Consider the following 22,274-nt stretch of genomic DNA (forward strand, 5'->3'; position numbering starts at 1 on the left):
TCAAGGAATTTCAGCTGGTGGAAAAAAGGGACCCTACAAATATCCCAGGTACTATGGATACTGGTCAATTAGTCCAAGATTAGATTACGTGTTAAATATTGAGCCAAAATGAATCCTGGAGCTTCTGGTTCACTTTCGTTCGGTACTCTCTTGGATGGTTCTAAAATTAGCACAGTTTCACACTCAACTGTACAGTGGTCAAAGTTTATGGATGAAGAAAACCAATGGAGACCACTGAAACATTCATCCCATCAACAAGGAGCAGTGCCCAGTATCTTCCACCTTGTAACACATGGAGACAGTTGTCCCATTACACTGGCAACTAAGAAGAGGTTGGAGAAGACACCAGAGGCAAACCTCATGACATCCTGGGGTAACATGGCCACGAAGGGAGCAATGAGATTCAAGCATGCAAGTTCATGAAGAAGGTTACACAAGAATCCTATCTACTCCTCAGCCCCATCCACAAAGGCTAGTATGAAAACAAGGAAAAGTCAGTTTAATACACAGGCCCCTTACATATAGATCTGTCTAGCATTCCTAATCCTGCAAAAGCCACCTTAAGTCTTTCAGGAAACAAAACAATCCACTTGAGGGGAAAGAACCCTCTAATACAGCCGTGTAATTTACTCTGGTTTCCAGTTTTTGTTTTACTTATGTATTTAAAATCATACCAGAAAAAAAGAGGTTTTTTTGGTCAAATAATAGAACAACACTGAGCTGAAGCTCGCCTAACATTTTGTGTTGTGTGCAGATGAAGTTGTCAATCCCTCTTGCATTAGCAAAAGTGAAAATATGAACAAAAATAAGAAAATGAAACTAGAGAGAAAAACAATAGAAAACCAAGACAAAATTCAAATTTACTTTCAAAAATCTGATTTTATTTTCTGAATCAAAAAGAAGTATATCCACGTTAGATGTAGAATGTTTAACTTTCCATTGATCTCTCTCAAAACACCTTCCTGATATTGTTAACAGTGCTTAGAACTGTAAAAAGTCAACATCCAATACCATGCTTTAAAGGACAAAGTTTAAATGTGGGATTTATTTCCAAGGAACCCTTCTCAAAGGTCAAGGCATTGGCAATTCTAATTTAAAAGGAATTTTAATCATTATTGGAAATTTAAGTGACAATTGTTTTCAAGAGCTAAAACTCAGATCGCTTGTAAAACAGAAAAAATTTTAATATCTGAGGGACTCCTACCTGGCAACTCCAATTAAACATTGTTTTCTACTACCCCCCAAATAGCTAAATGCATTATTTTACCTTGGAATAGGAAAATTAGAAAATGGAATTTTAAAATTATTTTATACATATATATAGACCATTTGAATGGGTATATCATATATATATGATATATATATGATCCATATATATATATATATATCCATTCAAATGGTCTATATATATATAAAATAATTTTAACATATATATATATACATATATATATATATATATATATACACACACACACACCATTTGAACAGTGGTGTCTGCTAGCAGAATCATGAAATTAAAACCAAATTCTATATTCAAGGGACAAAAGATAAATGCTCTTTCATTGTTCTAAGAGTCTATCCTATTCCTTGTTGTTTTCTATCCCCATAGATTAAAATCATGACCAAAGGCCAATCCATTTACCGGAAATGAACAGCAGGTAGGTACTGGCCCTACATTTTTGTCCTTTAACTAGTCCAGGACTCAAAGGCTAGGGGGATTTATATGAACATGATTTAGGGACACTTGAGAATTCCAAAATGACTGACATCCATGTCCCTCAAATCTAGTACATGTTACTCATAGGCTATTCAAGTGTACTGAAGCATGTCCAGCATGCAGGCAAACTTCTTTTACTTGTTTCAACTTGAGGTAAAACAGACAAAAAATACTTAATATTAACAGAAGCTGCATAATTAAAACTGCCCTTCTTTTGTTGCTTATTTCATAAAAATTGATTTTTAAGTTTTCTTACAGAAAAGAGACTCTTTCTAAAGCCAATAATTTCTCCAATTTCAGTCACCTAAAAATTAAGCTTCTTCGTTCAAAACCATTACTAAAGAATATTTTGAAATGAAGGAAAACATTTTCCCCCAGAATCTGCATTTTGTACTTAGCGTGATACAATTTATTACTTTATTTTTCAAATTTAGAAAGAATTCAAGTCTGAGTACTAGTTGATATTTTTCAGACACAAAGCAATACCGATGGGATTCGTAAATATGATTTTCTGACAGATGGGAAAGTTTGCTAACATTTACAAAATATCAACAACTCTTCTTTCAAGCATAAGATGACTGAGACTTATTGTTATGATTACTTTTTCAGTACAAATATGAATTTAAATCTTGATTTTTTTTTTGCCAACGTTTTAAGTAGTCAAATTTTACTCTACTTCCATGTTTCAAGTTAAAATAATAATAAAAAAGCAATGAAAATTACCCAACTGGCAACAAGTCCCATATTTCAATGTTATTTTTAACCCCGCAATTATAACCCACTGCCAGTAATTATTCGTATGTATCTGCCTATTCTTACTAGAGCGGCACTGGTCAGACATATCACAGCGTAACGGCAAGGCTGGGACTTGGCACCGGATTACCTTAATGCTGCTGGTATAAAAAGAAGCACTCTTAAGCACTTTTTTCATCTGTAATCTGAATTTCCAAAAGCATTTTAAACTGTTAATTTTGCACTGAGAGATTCTAGGGAATCTACTCCCAGCTAACATGGTTGATTTAAGAACAAAACAAAACAAATAAATCCCTAAGCCACATGGTAATGGAGTATTACACTTGCTTTTTATATCATGGAAACAGTTCTAGGCAGACCAAAAGTAGAAGAAAACCTGCCAAATCAAAGTACTGTAAATAAATTTCATCTTACACACCTCAGAGCAGAAAAGCTCAAAAAATCAAAATTGCAAAATCAAAAGACCACTCCCTGCCCCCACGCAAAAACCCACCAAAAACACTTGAATTCTGAGTCTACCGTTCCCCTAAAATGTTAATTCCAGAAGCTTTAAGGTACTTCAACTGTGCAGTGACTGTTGAAAGCACCACACCAGGGAGGAAATGCTGTAAAAGGGGTCAGCAGCCACTCACCCGCCCCTCACCACCCCCACCCCAATAATATGTAAAAGCCCCTGTAAAGTTTTTTCTTATGCTAATAAAGGCATACCACCTAGCGTGCTAAAGACTAAAACTAGCAGCATTAGAGCAGTAAAGTGAAAATAGGAAGCCGACAGGAATGATCTAAATGCCTACTTAGAAGAAACAAAGCAGCAGACAGGACCCTTTGCCCTCTCATCGTGTTTGTAGGGAAGTGGTTGAATTAAACAGATTTACCCACATTAACAAAAAATTAACAAAGCTTCCCCAAGACACCAGAATAAAACCTGACCTTTCCAGTCAAAGGGCACAGAGAGGACTCTTCCATGTCCTGGAGTTGAATGAGTTCAAAGACTGGCAATAAAGGCAAAAAGAAAGCATTAGGGGTGTGATGTGAACAAGCTCTGGAGTTAGTTTATCGAACAGTCACACCAAGTTTCTCCAGCACACGAACACCCTTTTCTTGGTATTCTTGTCGGGTCATCCAGAAGTTGTCTTTGTCCTTCATGATATCTGCTAGAACAGCACCACCCAGGAACACCATATGCTTTCTGCGCGGTGGGTCTTCGATGCGGATCTTAAATTTCTAAAGGAGAAAGACAAGATTGTAAAATGTCACAAGTGCATCATGCTTTCTGCTTCATGAGGATGACTGTCTCATATATTCTGCTGTTGAATTCCCACAAGTCCTGTGATGTAAGTAGCATGGCTTGACTTTTTAGCTGAAGTAGACATTTTTGGTAATTTGCGCAAAGCTCAGACCAAGGAGATGACACAATCATCCCAGTGTGCTGATTTACACCTGTTCCCCCATCGCTATTAACAACACCCCTTGTCACTCTCAAAATTGTCTTGATATGAACAACAAATTGCACAATCAGCCTACTGGGAGCCCAAGTACCACAGTCCTGATTGTGGCAGGTTTCTTCACCTCCTGGGGATGACCACATGAGAAAATCACTTAGATGTCAAGTCAAGAGCTTGGATAAGAGGACTTCTATGGTTTCTTCAAGGTCTAATGCCTCTGTGATTGCTGTCCCATGTAAGAGTAAGATTGGAATTCTTTTCTTATAAGCAAAGCTCACTTTCTATTGTCTCAAATTCAAATGAAGTGTTCTCAAAATAAACAAGGCCAAATATGGTCAAATAAACCGTGGAGATGCTGGGGAAAAAAATGAACACAGTAACCAAAATTAGACAAGTGGAGTAAGTTTTACACTCTGCAGCCACTATTGATTGTCTAATAGAAGACACACCTCAATCTGTGTGATCATTCCACGCCTGAAAGAAAAACCTTAAAATGTCATAGTTCAATTTACTGTGTCACAAATCCTGCAAAAGGACTCAAAGTCACTATGTCATTTTAGATTGTCTTCACGTCACATAACTGAATTGCAGGATCAGGTATAAACACCAGTTTACTTACTTAAAAAAATAGGCCTGGCTTTGTTGCAATAAAACTTTATTTATTTATTTTTAAAATTTATTTATTTGACAGAGAGCGAGAGAGCACAGGCAGACAGAATGGCCAGGCAGAGGCAGAGGGAGAAGCAGGCTCCCTGCTGAGCAAGGAACCCCATGCGGGACTCGATCCCAGGATGCCGGGATCGTGACCTGAGCCGAAGGCAGCCGCTCAACCAACTGAGCCACCCAGGCGTCCCAATAAAACTTTATACAAACAGGCCTGATACAGGCCTGAAGGTCAGCCGCCCTGGCTCTAAGGGAAAGCTGGTTAGTCCCTGAAGGTGCTGCTTGTCCTGGCAGCTCTGAGCAGGCTGCTGTTTCTCTCACACCACCTGGTCTGGTCACACCAATTCTTGTTCTCCACTGCTGCTTCTCTCTCCCTTCTCCCTGCAACTCCCAAGTTGAAACTCATTTTTTTTTTTTTAAAGATTTTTATTTATTTGTCAGAGAGAGAGAGAGAGAGCCAGCACACAAGCAGGTGGAGCAGCAGCCAGGAAGAGAAGCAGGCTTCCCGCGGAGGAGGGGGCTGGAGCCGGACTCGATCCCATGACCCTGGGATCATGACCTGAGTCAAAGGCAGTCACTTAGCCAACTGAGCCACGTCCCTTGAAACTCATTGTCAGACCATTCCAACCACCACTCCTCTTTGCCAAGTCACCTGCAGGAGCCCCGATTTATTTCCTCTCATGCCCGCCCTTCCTGTGCGTGTGTGTGTGCTCTCCCCACCACTTCCTGGTCTCCTTTGTGACTTCAGCCTTCTCTCCCTCTCACTTCATGTGGCACAATACGGACTCGGGGGACCACCTCTCTACTCTGTAGCTGCCCTCAAGCAACTGAACACGACAGGTGAGAAACTGCACGTCTTGGCTGAACTGCATCACTTCCTTCATTTGAGCCCCTTAGTGCAGCCTGGCAAGCCCACGGCACGTGTCTTCTCTCTTCTACTCTTCAAGACCACAATTTCATACCTCCTCCATCTCATGAACTTCCACCACCACCTCCCTCCCTCCCAGCCCACCACCTCGTCCTTCTACAGCCTTCTTTCTTCCTCCCTCCCCCGCACCAGACTTAGTGATCCCTTAGAAACAAATCAGATCCTATCACTTCTCTGCTCAAAACCCTCCCAAGGCTTTCTGTTTCACTAGGACTAAAGCTAAACCCTTCACCATGGCTGATGAGACCTGCATCCAACCACCTTTCTGACCTCACCAACCAGGCCTCCCCTTTACTCACTCTGCCCCAGCCACACCTGCACATTCCCAACAACCCAGGGCTTTTATTTTTGGGGGGGGGGGGGTATTTATTTTGTCAGAGAAAGAGAAAGCAAACAAGCACATAAGCAGAGGGAGAAGCAGGCAGAAGGAGAGGGAAAAGCAGACTCCCCACTGAGTGAGGAGCCTAAAACAGGCCTCAATCCCAGGACCCCGGGATCATGACCGAAAGCAGACGCTTAACTGACAGAGCCACCCAGACGCCCCAACCCAGGGCTTTTGTACTTGCCATTCCTGCCTGGAAAATTCTTCCCAGAGATGGTTACATGGCTCACCGGCTCACTCTACTCAGGTCTCTGCTCAGAACTGATCTCCTCAGAGTCTTTCCGCGACCACACTACATGAAGGAGCATGCCATCTCCCCAGTCACGACCACATTCTAGCCCCTCACCTTACTTTCCTTTTCTTCACAGTGCTTATTACTACTGATTCACAGAATAAAAGTGGGGACCTGGTTTTTATTTACTACTGTTTTGTTTGTTCTAGTTCCTAGACAAGTGTTTGGCACCCAGAAGCAGGTCAAGAAATATCTGCCGAGTAAGGAAATAATGATCAGAGATTAATTTTAAATTGTTATGTATGACAAAAAAAAAAAATCAGACAAATAAGCAAAGTACTTAGACAACATGGTTCCTTTTGAGTCTTTTAATTTATTTAATATATGTGAGTCCACACTCCATTTTCACAATTTAGTGATAGAAGAAAATGTGACATTAGTATCTCTGATATATATAGTCCTCTGTAATATGTAATCTCATATCTACAACAGCTGATCGAAGTTGTTGGGACAGAGCTCAGAGATTAACTTGGAATTAAATGACCCTGGCTGAGTGCATAGTATATATAGTGTACTTCACACACTCCAGTGTTGGTAGGAAAAAAACAATGCCGAATTACCATCGACTATTACCTTCTAGTTTGTAAATTACTTTCTATTCTATACATTGACAATTACCAATTAAAGTCTGTTTCAAGAGCAAGGACAGCTGATAGGGATGTAAAATATTTGCTTCATTATGTTTTACAATCTTTTTAGGGAAGTAAGACGTATACAAGAAATAGCCAGAAAAATAATTTTTTCTGAATCAGAAATTTGAGACAGTCCAAGAGTAGCAATGAAGGCTGGTTACATATCCAAAAAGTTAGCTAAGTAGAACCCCAAAACCCCAAGAGGCATTTCTCTCTCCATAACACAGCAGTTGCCCCTTATCTGTGGTTTCAGTTACCCATGGTCTGGCAGCAGATGATGGCCCGGCCGACACAGCACTACATCACGAGGCCTGCGTGACTCCTGTCACCTTATCTCGTCACGGAGGCATTTTATCCTCACATCACCGCAAGAGTGAGTATAGTACAATAGGTTATTTTAACAGAGACCACATTCATATAACCTTTTTCCAGTATATTGTTGTAACTGTCCTATTTTATTGTTGTTGTTGTTGTTGTTAATCTCTTCTGGGGCCTAATCTATGAATTAAACTTCATCATAAGTGTTCTTGTATGGGGGGAATCAGTATTATCTGTGGTTTAGGCATCCACTGGGAGCCTTTGAACATATCCCCACAGAAAAGGGTTGGGGGAATACTATATGGCAGGTTCATCCTGTGCCCTTAGAAGCACCTTGACTCCAGGTTGTCTGTTACAGAGGAACCAGAACATGTGGCCTGGGACCTCACTGCCTCTAGCCACTGCAGACAGAGGTGACCAGGCAGTACAACCATTCTGAAACAGAGCTTACCTGGAACCATTTACTTCTATCTCTTCAAGGCTGCAGGCGACTTCATTAAAAATTTGTTTAGGAAGACTTCGTGCTCCCTCTGGTGGCTGTCAAGATTCACAAGCTACTTTACAGGATTTTAAAAAGTATGTTAACAGCTGGATTATTGACTGATACTTACAGAAAGTTTTTCCACATCTCCCTTTAAAACTCGTTCTAAGTAAAGCTGTTTAAGTTCTCGTTCCAACCGTGATGGCAGCCCAGGGTACATAGTAGACCCTCCAGAAAGCACGATGTGCTTATAGAATTCAGATCTAGAAGGACACAAAAGGTATTCATTTGGGGTTTCAGATGAGAAAAACAGTCTTTTAGCATTCCTTTTATATCTGTCAGCTTCAAGGGATTGCTGGGAGAATTAAAATTCAGCATGGAAATTGCAGGGCTGAACGTTTGTTATTAATGCTGTTATTAGATAACAAGCCCTCTCTACATGTAAAATACTTATTACAATTTTAATGAGAATGCTTCTAAAGCACAAGACACACTGTCCTGCAAATATAATTGAGACTTTAAAAAAAGATTTTTATTTTTCTACGGAGAGAGCGAGAGCGAGCTGGGCGTAGGGGAAGAAGGAGAGGGACAAGCAGACTCTGCACTGACCTCAGAGCCTGACGTGGGGCTCGATCTCATGACCCTGAAATCATAACCTGAGCTGAAATCAGAAGAGTCAGACGCCCAACTGACTGAAGCACTCAGGCAGCCCTGTAATTGGCCTTTAACAAGGACCGGAGTTTCCATCACAAACTTCCACTACTTGGACTACGTATGTCATCACCGTGCTTCCCGGAGTTTACCAGAACTAACCATTTTCTACTATGATTTCAGCTGCTTTTCCAGTTTCTCCATTTGCCTTTTGTCCTTTTTCCCTTTTGTTCCTTTGCCTTGGAACTAGCTGCTGTTATGTTAGGTGAGACTGACGTGTTTCCTCGTTACAGCAGTGTTCTCTTTCTTCTTTAAATATGCTACCGGTTATGATACCAGATAGTCAAGTCTAAAATAACTGCACCCGTAGTAAGAGTAATATAACTAAGTGAGGGTCTGAGGAACTCTTCTAGTGAAGTTCAGGAGCTGAGCCACAGCTATTTTGGCCTCATCCATCTTGGCTTCCAACGGCTCAGCCTATCATGACCCCAGCTTACAGAAGCGTGCGGCTTTTACACCCACTCGCCGAGCTCCGCACACGAGTGTAGCACATGCAGTTGAGCTATGGCTCCACACGGTCCGTTCCCACGAGCATTTAAGGTACACCTTCAACATGCAGAACACACGGAGCTGAGCTGTGCTACTTCCCAATGCTAGCTCTGTTGTAAGGTCCTGAACTGGACTCCAGTGCTTTGGGGATGCCAACACTTCAATCACCACTGCTATTTTTATTACTTTTCATTATTACCCCGCTCCTCGGCCAGCCCACAAAAATTAGTTTGATGGTTATTTAACTCAGGGTTAAACAGACAAGTAAGCAAACACTTGCTTTTTACAAAATGCTTCTGAGTGAATTCCTCCATAACCTGGGTGTACAGGAGGGCTGTTCAACTATGACTCAAACTCTAGATGCAATAAAAGGTTATAAACTTATTTAATAACTAAGTAAATAAAAATTTTTGTATAGCCAAAGAACATAAGAGACAAATGGAAAATCAGAAAAAGTACCTGCAATAAATATCACAGGGCTATAATATAAAAAGAGCTTTTAAAAAATTGAGGGGGAAAATTACAAAAATTCTACAGAAGCAGCAAAAGCCATGAACAGGTAATTCACCAGAAAAAGACAGAAACAGGCCTAAACATAGAAAAATATGTTTAACTTCTTTCTTAAGTAAAATACAAATTAAAACTACACTAAAATATCATTTCCCTCATCAGACTGGCATAAAAGTTAAAAAGTTGCCAAACTATGACCAAGCTGTGGGGACACACAGGTGCCCTCATCTATTACTGGTGGGAAGGAGAAGGGTCCTAACATCTAGACAGGGGAACTGAGCAGTAACAAAACTATATGCACTTACCCACCCTCAGACCCAACAATTCCCTTTAGAAATGTTTTCAAATTATACATGCCCAACAGTACAAAAATACACTGTGCACAAGGTTATTACTGCAGCATTATTTGTCTGCAAAAATACTGGCATCTACCTACATAACCCAGATTCACTGAATGTTATGTATACACTGGGAAAAAAAAGGACAATCTCTAGGAATGGTACAGGATTGTTTAGGATATATTAAGTGAAGGAAGTAAAGTGCAAAAAAGCATTTATACTAAGCTACCTTTTGTATAAAAACAAATAAGAAACACAGAAAGGATAAATCCAAGCTAATGAGATCATTTACCTATAAGAGAGAGGAAGATTAGGGTAGAGAACAAGGGGCTGGGAGAGTAATACTTCAAAGTATGCTTTTTATATAGTTCCGACTAGATGGTAATGTTTTACCTACAAAATTAAAGCTAAGGCAGGACTATCCTGTGCCACAAAACAGAATGTGTTCAAAGAGATAAGAGCATGTCAAAGGATACACAGGTGTGTTTGAAGGGGCTCTCCCTGGCCAAATCAGGAACAATTTGAGCATCAAAATAAATAAAGACAGTAACAGATTATAATCACTGGACAAAATCATGAGTTCACACTGATAACAAGCAAAACAAGGCAATGCACTTCCTTATGCTGGAATGCCAATTAATAAATATAGAAAGAATGACAGAATTAGAAAATTACCTTTTTGAGAGCACAATAAAAATGGATTTAGGCAAGAATCATCAACAATACTAAAAGGGGTGGGGGGGGGCAGAGTTTATGAGGAATAGGAGATCAATACAGTTCCAAGGTAATTTCCCACAAATTACTTACAAACTAAGAAAGGAAAAATACAAAAACTAAACAGGAAACTTCATCAAGAGCTTAATCTTAACATCACCAACAAGGAACAAACAGATCTCATCTCTGGATGGGACACCCTGAGAAGGAGACATCACTTCAGTAGTATTCCAGCCCCAAATGCATAAGCTGGATCTAATCATGAAAAAACACTCAAACTCAAGTTGAGAAAAATTCTCTAAAATAATTGGCTTGTACTCTAAGGATGTTGCTGTCATGAAAGCCTGAAGAATTGTAACAGATAAAAGCTAAGACACAACTACATACACTGTGCGAGCTTAGACTTGATAATCTCCTGGGGAAAGGAAAAACTGTATGAAGGACATCACTGGGACAGTAGGCGAAACTGAAAAATGGGTGGCAGATAACAGCAGATCAGTAATCACTCTCCTGAGCTCAGAAACGGCACCGCGGCTAGTTAAGAGAATACCTCTATTCTCAGGAAATACAAAGCAAGTATCAAGGAGTAAAGAGGACTTACATGTTCAACATACTCTCAAAAGGCTCAAGAAAAAAGAGAGGGAGAATGATAGAATAAACTTGCCCAATGTTAAAATTAGTAGAATGAGAAACTGAGTAAAGAGTATACATGACTTCTCTGTATTATTCTTGGAAATTTTCCTTAAGTTTTGAATTATTTAAAAAAAAGTTTAAGGTGGTTTCTGAGACACAGTGATATATATATCCAACATCAAATGTCACCCTCAAAAGATTCTTTGCCTTATCTGTTCAAAACCATGAGTAAAGTAATAGACAACTTAGTCACTTTAACTATACATAACTCTATCTATTGATAAATAACTTTGAAACCAGCACTTATGATGTACCTGGTATCAATGTCAGCTGCCTGGATTGTGTTAAAAAGCAATTCGGCAACACCTACTCCCTCAACATTGATCAGGTGAGGCTGAAATAAAGCTTCTGGTGCTTCAAATCTCTCTCCCCCAACTTTGATAATGCGGCCATCTGGGAGCTAGAAACCAAGAATAACCAGGTATTAGTCAGCAAAACATATTTTAAAAATTCCCAGTGTTCTTTAGAACACTAGTACTTTAAACACATCTGTTCAATAACCAAAATCATTATCAGCAACATGTTTCTCCTAAAATAAATTTTTGAAAAAGAAAAAAAAAGGCGAAATAAAATACATTCAGATAGTTGTTATTATCATGCTGTTTTGTTTTTTAAATGCAGAACATGCCATCATGCCATGCTCCAACACATCAGGAATTTCTTGAAAAAAGTCAGAATGCATGAGTGTGTCATGTTCCACTGCTGTGTGCAGCTAAGCATAAAAAAAGAAGCATTAAGGGGAGCCTGGGTGACTCAGTCATTAAGTGTCTGCCTTCTGCTCAAGTCATGATTCCAGGGTCCTGAGACAGAGCCCTGCACTGGGCTCCCCGCTGAGCTTCTCCCTCTCCCACTGCCCCTGCTTGTGTTCCCACTCCTACTGTCTCTTTCTGTCAAATAAATATACAAAAATCTTAAAAAAAAAAAAAAAAAGGAAGCATTAATAAACCACTGCATTTGGATTACTGGCTGGTGTCAATGCTGCTTCTCTGTTTTAACACATGTGTGGTTTATTTTATGGATATTTTTACTATGTAGCCTAGACACATTCAGTTAAAATTTTTAAATAATTTCTTTTACCAAATAATTGCACTGAGAAACTTCACTGTTTTGCCATCAGAACAGTTTATATCATGTGTAAAATTTCTATCAAATCATGTAATCCAAAAAAAGTTTTATGATCAGAAAAGTTTAAGAAACACTGATAGATTACTGTAGTATATATTTTTTAAGGTTTTATTTATTTGACACAGAGAGAGACACCAAGAGCAGGAACACAAACAGGGGGCCCAATGTGGGGCTTGATCCCAGGAGATGATGACCGGAACCGAAGGGAGATACTTAATGAATGAGCTACCCAGGTGCCTCAAGAGCACTTTTTATTAAGCAGTTCTACTGTATCCTACTTACTAGACCCTATTAAAAATTTTTTTTAAAGATTTTAAGTAATCTCTACACCCAAAGTGGGGCTTGAACTCACAACCCCTCACAAGACCAAATCACATGCTCTACCAACTGAGCCAGCTAGGCTCCCCTCTAGATCCTATTAAATTTTAAATAACGGATAAATATAATTTCAACTTAAGCAAATAAGATTTTTTTCTTAAAAGATTTTATTTACTATTCCACAGAGAGAGACACAGCAAGAGAGGGAACACAAGCAGGGGGAATGGGAGAGGGAGAAGCAGGCTTCCTATTGAGCAGAGAGCCCAATGTGGGGCTTGATCCGAGGACCCTGGGATCACAACCTGAGCTGAAGGCAGATGCTTAATGACTGAGCCACCTAGGCGCCCCAGGATTTTTTTTTAAGAGAGAGAGCTCATGCACACAGGGGCAGGGGGAGTGGAACAGGGAAAGGGAGAGAATCTTGACCAGGCTCTATGTCCAGTGTGCAGCCCAACACAGGGCTTGGTCTGCCACTCAATCTCACGGCTATGAGAGCATGACCTGAGCTGAAATCAAGATTCGGATGCTTAACCTACTGAGCCACTCAGGCGCCCACAGAGCAAATTAAGATTTAAACAACAGGTCAGATATCATTACAACATGACCTTGTAAATGCAGAAAGTCACACATCACGTTTATATTTAATTAAATGAGAAATGATAAGTAAAAACTCTCATTTATTAATTTATTTTATTATTTATTTTTATTAATTTATTTTTTAATGTTTAATTTTTGAAGTAGGCTGTAGCCCAATGTGGGGTCTGAACTCATGACCCCAAGATTAAGAGTTGGATGCCTGACCGACTAAGCCAATAGGCAAACCCCAAAAAAACTCCCCCCCCCTTTTTTTAAAGAGAGACAGCATGCACATGAGGTGGGGGAAGGGCAGGGGTAGAGGGAGAAACACTCCCCTCTGAGCTGGGAGCTGGACTAGGGATTGATCTAGGACCCTGAGATCACGACCTGAGCTGAAGGCAGATGTTTAGCCGACTGAGCCACCCAGGTGCCCCTCCCTCTCTTAAAACCACCTCACAACTCATTGGATTGACCTAAATTATAAGCATGCTGGTGTATGCTGGCATTTGACCCACTTCCATAGGAGTCACCAGAATTAGTCTTACATTGACATGTCCCACAGTATATTTTTAAGATTATGACTACTGTGATTGTATTTAGATTCTAAAAATGACTTTCCAGTATGACAAAGTACCATAAAGCCAAGTTTTTTTTTCTTAAAACTTTTACTCCATGTTTACAGATAGATGCAAAAGCAATCACATTTTTCAAAATCTCCACAAACTGTCTTTTAATAAATTGTATCAAATTAAAAAGAAACACTCAAAAAACAAACAAATAACCCCCAAGGATACTGATTCAAACAAATACCCTTAAAAAAACCAAAAACCCATCAGGTGAGTTTAGAAACCACATGAAATCACCCAAAATATCTGGAAAAATTTTATACACAGTACACGGTTATTGGCAAAATCATACTTCAGCCTCTCCGAGGGTGTGGTTTCTTTCCATACTCTGGCTGCTGGTCAGCATGGGGCCACCTGGCCTAGGAGCTACCAACCTCTAGACCCTACCCTACCTATTATGACTGTAGGATTCTCACTTTTTTGCACCAAATCTTATCCAATCCTTTACTTGTCTCTCCTCATCCCTCTTCATTTGCTCATCAGTTTCATTAGTCTACTGTTTATTTATTGTGCAGCTGACCCTGTAACAATATGGGTTTAAATTGCACAGGTCCAAGGACATGATTTTTTCCGACAAATACAGTACAGTACTGCAAATGTATCTTCTCATCCTTACGATTTTCTTTTCTTCCTGTCTTACTTTATTGTAAGAACATGGTATATAATACATTTAACATACAAAATATGTGTTAGTCGACTGTTTATGTTATTGGCAAGGCAATGACAGTAGGCTATTAGTAGTTAAGTTTTGAGGGAGTCAAAAGTCATGCACTGCATAGGGAGTCAGTGCCCCAAAAGTCACCTGTGTGTATTTTTGTAACCCACCTCAAATTCTTTGAGAAAGGAGGGGAGAAATTAAATAAAACATGTTTTACATTTCTAGTTCCCTCATCTTTTGTCTCATGCCATTTTCTTACAAGTAAGTCAGGTATATGAAAAATTATAAATCTAAAGGAACTATCAAAAAAGCTTCAGAAAATAATCTCCAGGGCAGATCTGGAGATTAATAAGTTGCTTATAAATTATTTGGATCAGTATTGCTTAAAAAATAAAACAATACAATTTATAAAAATTAACAATAATTTCTAAAATGACTATTTCATACATATTTGTGATATGCAGAACTTACATGAATCACAGTTTAAGAATACTTGCTTTTATTGCCCATTACTTGATTTCATTTTAGTAATAACTAGATCAAAGATGAGATATGGAAGTATTTTCTACCCAGATGAATATAATAGACTTAAGATAACAATACATTAAAAATTCTGGTAGAATCAACTTTCCTGGTGTAACCTATAACTGGGTTCTCAGTCTTACTAGTTATACTTTCAAGTTCATGTTTGTTTTCAACAGCTCATTAAGAAAATACAAAGTCAGGAAAAGACTGCCACCTACTGAATTATTAGAGCAAAACTCTAGGATAAGCACTTCCCAAAGTACGCTTCCTAGAACAGGAGTCTTACGAAATGCTAGAATCCTGTAGTCCTGTAGTCTAATAAGGTTGAGCAACAGGCAGTGTACCACATTCTCACAGACATACACATACTAAGCACATCAAAGGTTCTGAGACGGTCTTCAGTAAAGTGAAACTGAATCCCAAACTTACAGGAAAATGTAAACTCCACTTTAATTTTTGTGAAATTACTTAATAACATCTCAGGGAAATAACATTCTGCAAAACACATGTTGAAAAGTGCTATTTTATTTTTTATTTTTATTTATTTATTTTTTTTAAAGATTTTATTTACTTATTTGACAGAGAGAGATCACAAGTAGGCAGAGAGGCAGGCAGAGAGAGTGAGAGGGAAGCAGGCTCCCTGCCGAGCAGAGAGCCCGATGCGGGGCTCGATCCCAGGACCCTGAGATCATGACTGAGCCGAAGGCAGTGGCTTAAACCACTGAGCCACCCAGGCGCCCCGAAAAGTGCTATTTTAGATCTCAGAGTCTCAAAATAACATCTCTTATCTAATTATATCCCAAGGTAGAAAAGCAATTTATGATTTGCCTTATTTCACATTATATGGTGCCCTAAAATAATCAAATCAAAGAATCTTATTGTAGAAAGACATTAAAAGTCACACACATACATACTCTAACAACTCAAAACAAAAATACTGATTCTAAGAAAACCTACTTAAGTACATTATCAACAATCATGGTGCTCCATTTTAAAACCACGTATGTATTAAATACTGAGAATACTTACTGTGTAAGATTCAACTAATACTGTGGTTTCTAAGGCCAGCTTCTGCTCTTGCTCAATATTATACCCCACATAACACAACTTTTCTTTAATCATGCGAACTGTTTCAAAGTCAGCAGAATGGTTGAAGGCGTATCCTCGCAAAAGCAGCAGCTGGTACAAAAAAACAGCAGCAGATTCACAATTAATCTGAATGAGTTAAACCCTGGCAAGCTTTCATTGCTCACTAAACAGCTCAAGTCAGTAACAAATGCAATGGACAGTGGATCCTTAGGTCTTACTGAATATTTCAGAAATGGGAATAGTATTTCCCATAAAAGGACTTATATTTCACTTTCACAGAGAGTGAAAGAATTAACAGTTTATGAATAACAAATGGGTAAAGTAGGCTTAAAAAACCAAGCTTTTAAAAAAATGACTGTTTTGAGTGCTAATGTTTAGATAGTTTTGATAAAGAATCAAAATAAATATTTCAATGAATATTATTTTAGTACTGGACTCCTATAATCTGCCATTTGTTCAATCAATGCCATATTTATGAAATATCCCTAGGTCTTAAAAAGTTTTATCCCTGACTTCTAGCATTATGTCTGACATATAGTAGACGGGCAAAAGTATCTGTCAATCAAATAAATGATTCAAAGTCAAATTAACAGAAAAAATTTCAAATAAAGATAATTCAAGTTAACAGAAAAAAAAAAAACCAAATTGGACTTTTCATACAAAAACTTTAAAACCCTCAGATATTCCTCAGACAGAATTTTGGCCTGGAACAAGAGTATTATAGTTCTCATTAGCTTAATCTCATTATTACTCTAAACGAGACAAAAGCAACCCCATGTCAAGATAAAGACTTACACAACCTATTTTACTGCACAGACATCACCCTAGAATAGTTTCTCAACAGTAGCACCAATGATATTGTGGACCTTAATAATTCTCTGTTGTGGGGACTGCCCCCACTAAACATCTGTAGGATGTTTAGTAGCATTCTTGCACAGCTGGAACAACGAAAAATGTCTCCAGATGTTGCAAAATGTCCCAGGGGTGGGGTGGGGGCAGCATTATCCCTGGTTGAGAGCCACTGACCTGGAGAGAATAAACTAACTAGTCTAAACTTTTTTTTTTCAATATTAAAAATATACACATACCTCTAAATAACAGACTTATATACTTTCTCCAGTAATGTTTTAACGAAAATTGTAACTAATTATAGTTAGAAGTAAACATTAATATATGTAAACATTAAAAACTGGATAAATTCCATGAAAACTACTAAATATTGAAGTCTGGTACAACTGGGCCTGTTAAGTTTTTTTATTTATTTGAAGGAGAGAGAGAGCACAAGTAGGGAGTTGGAGGGGAGGGAGAGGGAGAAGCGGATTTTCCGCTGAGGGGACTTGATTCCAGGACCCTCAGGTCATGACCTAAGCCCAAGGCAGACAGTAATTGACTGAGCCACCCAGGCTCCCCTCAAAGAAAGGTTTCATGGCAGAAAAGGCTGCCTCTATTGTTCAAGAAGTTTTACGGTCTCTTCTATTTCACTACCAAGTCTTCAGAAATAGCAAACATAACTATGCAATGATGTATTCTATCCTCGTGGTACCACACCAGACATCATGTGTGTAAATTTTACATGGATTTTTACATGAATAATGGGGTAAATGGGTCATTCCCCTAGTGGTGCAGAAGATCTGCTATGATCCTGAGAGGATTATTTCAAATATGTTAAGTTAGTAAATATAAACTACAAAAGCTAATTTCTATGATATCTTCTTTTGCTTACCTTGATAAGATATCTGGTAATATCCCTTCCAGCAATATCCAGTCTCCTGGTAAGGTGAGGGAGAGAAAAGCCTTCATACACTGGACAAATGTGAGTTACGCCATCTCCAGAGTCCACCACTACTCCAGTCAATAAACCTGTGTGAGAACCGTGAGGTTTTAAATAAAAAGCCAAATCAGAAAAATCAGAACCAGCAAATTTCAGAAATTAGTACAGAAGCCAAACTAGAAACTTCACCAACCAGAATGGTCTAGAAGACAGCATTTCTTTATTATTTGCTATTTTGCAGTTTACTTCTAACATCTAGACACTAAAGTGAGTGTTCTCACACATGTCTCTTATGAGACCTTTAATCTGTGTGCTGTCTCAAGAGACAGGAAGAAACAGACTCTGCGACTCAGGACTGAAAAACACAACATGTTCTTAAAGCTCAGTATAATTCTTTATTTTTCTTTCCAATTTAATTGTGATCCCTGAGTTTCCCTGAAGTGGAATTTTCTAAAGCATCATCGCAACTTTTAGGAAAACGATTTTGAGAGATAAATGCTATACAAGTTGATAGTGAACCTGCTGAAATAATGTACTTATTATTTTTGTCATATAATATATTCAAAACTATGTCTCGGAAAAATTCCTATTGATACTAGATAGATGGAAATTTGAGAACAATTAACCTTGGCTAGCCAAAGGACCACTTTAATTATTCACCAGAAACCAGAAAGACAATGTCAGTTAAACCTTTTAATAAAAGAACAGCAAAGAAGCTGCCTTGTTTCCCATACATACTATTTAAACTACAAATGAATGCAAAAGTTACCTCCTGCACTAGGGTTAATTTAGGGGGAAAAAAAAAAGACAAAACTTTTTCTAACTCAAATTTTCTAATAGTTACTAGTCTAACAATGTTTTAACCAAAAAAAGTTTTTCACCTTATAGAATACGCAATGTCTGTAACTTTCTTAAGCATTATCATTTTCACATCCCTGAATAGGTTCTCTCCCTCTCTTAATACAAACTTGAATGCACCATAATATTTAATCATAATGATTTATCTTTGATACATTTACTCTATCTACCTCCTTTTGAAGCTCATATACTATCTTTCCTTGATTGATGGTGTATATACATTTTCATAAAAAGCTTCATAAAAATCATCTACTGCCTTTTAATGCTGAGTTCCTTTCAACAGAAAAACATTTCATTGCAAAAAAAGAGGAATCCACATCATTAATTCAAAAACACTCCCAGTAATATCAACTAAAGCAGGATTGACATTTTACTTTCCAAACAGACCTTCCCATCCAACTGCAGCTTACTTTCTCCCACTCCCACCAGGTTACAGACTAGCCTTTCACAGTACACATCTGACCCATTTTCAGTGCCATCCCATTTTGTCACTTGAGTATACACTCTTCCACTTCGATTCCTATGGATTCTTTGAGGTTCAACTGAGTTCATACCTCTTCATTTACACCTTTCCTGACAACTCTGACCTCCAGATTCCCTAATTCCAGTTATTCCCTTCAATCCTGTCTTTAGCATGCAGTCAGACATAGCTTCCTAAATCACCATGTCACTTCTCCTACTTACAACCCTTCCACAGCTCCAAATGCTTCTTCCTACCTTGATATAACTGGTAGCACTAGCCACCTTGTTTAGAAGGAGAATTTTACTGTGGGTCAGAGTTCTTTTGATCATTACTGGACTATCATTTCTCACAATTAAGGATTCAACAGTTATATAAAAAATGACTAAATACCAGGAATTAAAAGACAGTATCTTCTCATTGGATGGAAATAAATGCATGAATATTGCTAGAAAAATCAGTTATGGTCAGTTTTATTCAATACAATTTAAACAAAAATTCACTTTATTAGCACTGTCCATCCTCACCACCTAAATGAAACTATTATCACCAGTTTCAAAGCTTAGATTCCCCAAATTTTTAGTATCTATTTTTTTTCCAAAGTATTTTCTAAAATAATTTCTAGAATTCATTTTTCTAAAAATGAAATAAAATTACCTCAGTGCAGGTAAACACTCCTCATAAAGTAACAAGTGATTTTAAATTCCTTCTTCAAAGGAAAATTATTCATAGCTGGAATATAATCATGTTAAGGTCAAGAAGACCTTACTCATTGCCATGTCCTTTGCACTAAACACAGCACAATGTACATTCCACTTGATGAATGAACAAAACTTCTTTGAAAATTTAATTCCCCCAAGTATTTTCCAAGTATCTATATGTAGTACTGAAGACAGTTTAATGAGCCAACGTGTATTTCTACAAGGTGATTTTTACTAATCCCTGTTTAGAATTAGATGGGTCACCACAGTGAGTCTTCTAAGTACTATGTCATACACACAGCTAATGACTACGGCTGAAGACTTAGCTCAGGTGTCACCTCTTTTAGAAACCTCTGTTGGGGCGCCTGGGTGGCTCAGTGGGTTAAAGCCTCTGCCTTCGGCTCAGGTCATGATCCCAGCGTCCTGGGATCGAGCCCTGCATTGGGCTCTCTGCTCCGCAAGGAGCCTGCTTCCTCCTCTCTCTCTACCTGCCTCTCTGCCTAGTTGTGATTTCTCTCTGTCAAATAAATAAAAAATATTAAAAAAAAAAAAAAGAAAGAAAGAAACCTCTGTTGTGCTGAGTCAAAATTATCTGTTTCTGTATCTTTTTCCCTATTGGACTCTAAATTCTTTGACGGTATCTTCACATTTCAAGTGCCTAATAGGCTGTGTGGCACCTCTCTGACAACCCCATAAATTCTCTTAATAAGATTATCAGAATATAAAGAGCTCTCCCCACATGGCTGATTCTTATTCTCAACAGAAAGGGATGCAGTTACTAATGGCAGCACCAAGAAAACATAAAAGTTAGGAAGGCACTTCCAAATGTCTACCTTCTCCTCTACCATGTATATAACAAGTATGATTTTATACTAACCTTTTTTGGATCTCTATGTATTTCTTTTAAACTCTGCCAATTCTTTTTTTTTTTTTTTTAAGGTTTTATTTATTTGAGTGAGCAGGAGAGATAGCACAAGTAGGGGGAGCAGCAGAGGGAGAGGGAGAACCAGGCTTCCTACTGAGCAGGGAGCCCAATGCGGGACTCAATCCCATGACCCTGGGATCACAACCTTAGCCAAAGACAGATGCTTAACCAACAGAGCCACCCAGGCACCCCAACTCTGACAATTCTAAGGACGAATTCCAGCTCATTCTTCACTGCATAAAAAATTTTTACTTTGGGGCACCTGGGTGGCTCAGTGGGTTAAAAAATCTGCCTTCAGCTCAAGTCATGATCCCAGGGTTCTGGACTCAAGCCCCACATCAGGCTCTCTGCTCAGCAGGGAGCCTGCTTCCTCCAATCTCTTAAAAAAATATATATACATTTTTTTTACTTTAAAAAAGTTTAGGGACGCCTGGGTGGCTCAGTTGGTTAAGCGTCTGCTCTTGGCTCAGGTCATGATCTCAGGGTCCTGGGATTGAGTCCCATATAGGGCTCCTTGCTCAGTGGGGAGCCTGCTTCTCCCTATGTCTGCTGCTCCCCCTGCTCATTCTCCCTCCCTCTCTCTCTCTGACAGATAAATAAATGACATCTTTAAAAAAAAGAATTAAAAAAAAAAAGGTCTAAAAGAGGGAACCTCCTACTTTTAAAAAATTGAGTTCTCAGACAATTATCATATGATCTCCCTGATATGAGGAAGTTGAGAGGCAACGTAGCAGGTTAGGAAAGAAATAAATGAGACAAGATGGGATCAGGAAGGAGACAAACCATCAGAGACTCAATCTCACAAAACAAACTGAGGGTTGCGGGGGTGGGGGAGGCAGTAGGGAGAGGGTGGCGGGGTTATGGACACTGGGGAAGGTATGTGCTATGGTGAGCGCTGTGAAGTGTGTAAACCTGGTGATTCACAGACCTGAATCCCTGGGGCTAATAATACACTATATGTTAATAAAAAAAAATAAAAAATTAAAAAAAAATTTGAATTCTCTTTACCTTAAGTCCTTCATTGCTTAACGAAGGAAATAAAAATATATGTGGTATTTTATTTGACTAATTTTAGAAATTATGAAAATATTTGAGTAAATAGTTGAAAAAATTTAAATAAATATATAAATATTGTGCTTTTCTGGGATTTACAACTTACTGAAAAACCAAATTCCTCTGATATAAAATGCCCTTAATGTCTGCTGAATTGATTATTCTAAAAGTTAAGTTTCACCTACCTTGAGCATACAAAGTCAGAACTGCCTGGATAGCTACATACACACCAGAAAACTGGTAAGTTTCAAACATTACCTGAAAATGCAAAAGAAGAGAAAGAAATGCTGGTATTTAGAAGTTATATAATACGTATATATTTTATGCTTTCTTGATGGTCACAGAGTAATTAGTTGCCAAAACAGAATCAAAAGGGACCTAAAAGAGTCCTCCATTCTCCTCAGCTGTCACAGAGCTCCAACACGGGGAACAGATTTTTGGATGTACACGGAGTCCTCAAGTATTTCCTAAGTGCTACAAAGCCAAGATTTTTAAATGTTTTGGTTAATAGCTAATTAGAGTG

General features: G+C 38.5%; 1 protein-coding gene across 1 annotated transcript in view; it reads right to left on the reverse strand.

Moving 5' to 3' along the window:
• Positions 1-859: 859 nt before the first annotated feature.
• Positions 860-22,274, reverse strand: part of ACTR2 (actin related protein 2) — a 39,080-nt gene continuing 17,665 nt past the window's right edge. The window contains exons 4-9 of the mRNA XM_045979400.1: positions 21,937-22,009; positions 17,707-17,843; positions 15,924-16,073; positions 11,321-11,466; positions 7,742-7,874; positions 860-3,694 (exon numbers count right to left, since the gene is read on the reverse strand). Of these exons, the coding sequence (XP_045835356.1) occupies positions 3,524-3,694; positions 7,742-7,874; positions 11,321-11,466; positions 15,924-16,073; positions 17,707-17,843; positions 21,937-22,009 (810 nt within the window). The 3' untranslated portion in view covers positions 860-3,523. The remainder of the gene's footprint in view (positions 3,695-7,741; positions 7,875-11,320; positions 11,467-15,923; positions 16,074-17,706; positions 17,844-21,936; positions 22,010-22,274) is intronic.

The sequence above is a fragment of the Meles meles genome, chromosome 15, assembly GCF_922984935.1.
Source record: "Meles meles chromosome 15, mMelMel3.1 paternal haplotype, whole genome shotgun sequence".
Lineage (NCBI taxonomy): Eukaryota > Metazoa > Chordata > Mammalia > Carnivora > Mustelidae > Meles > Meles meles.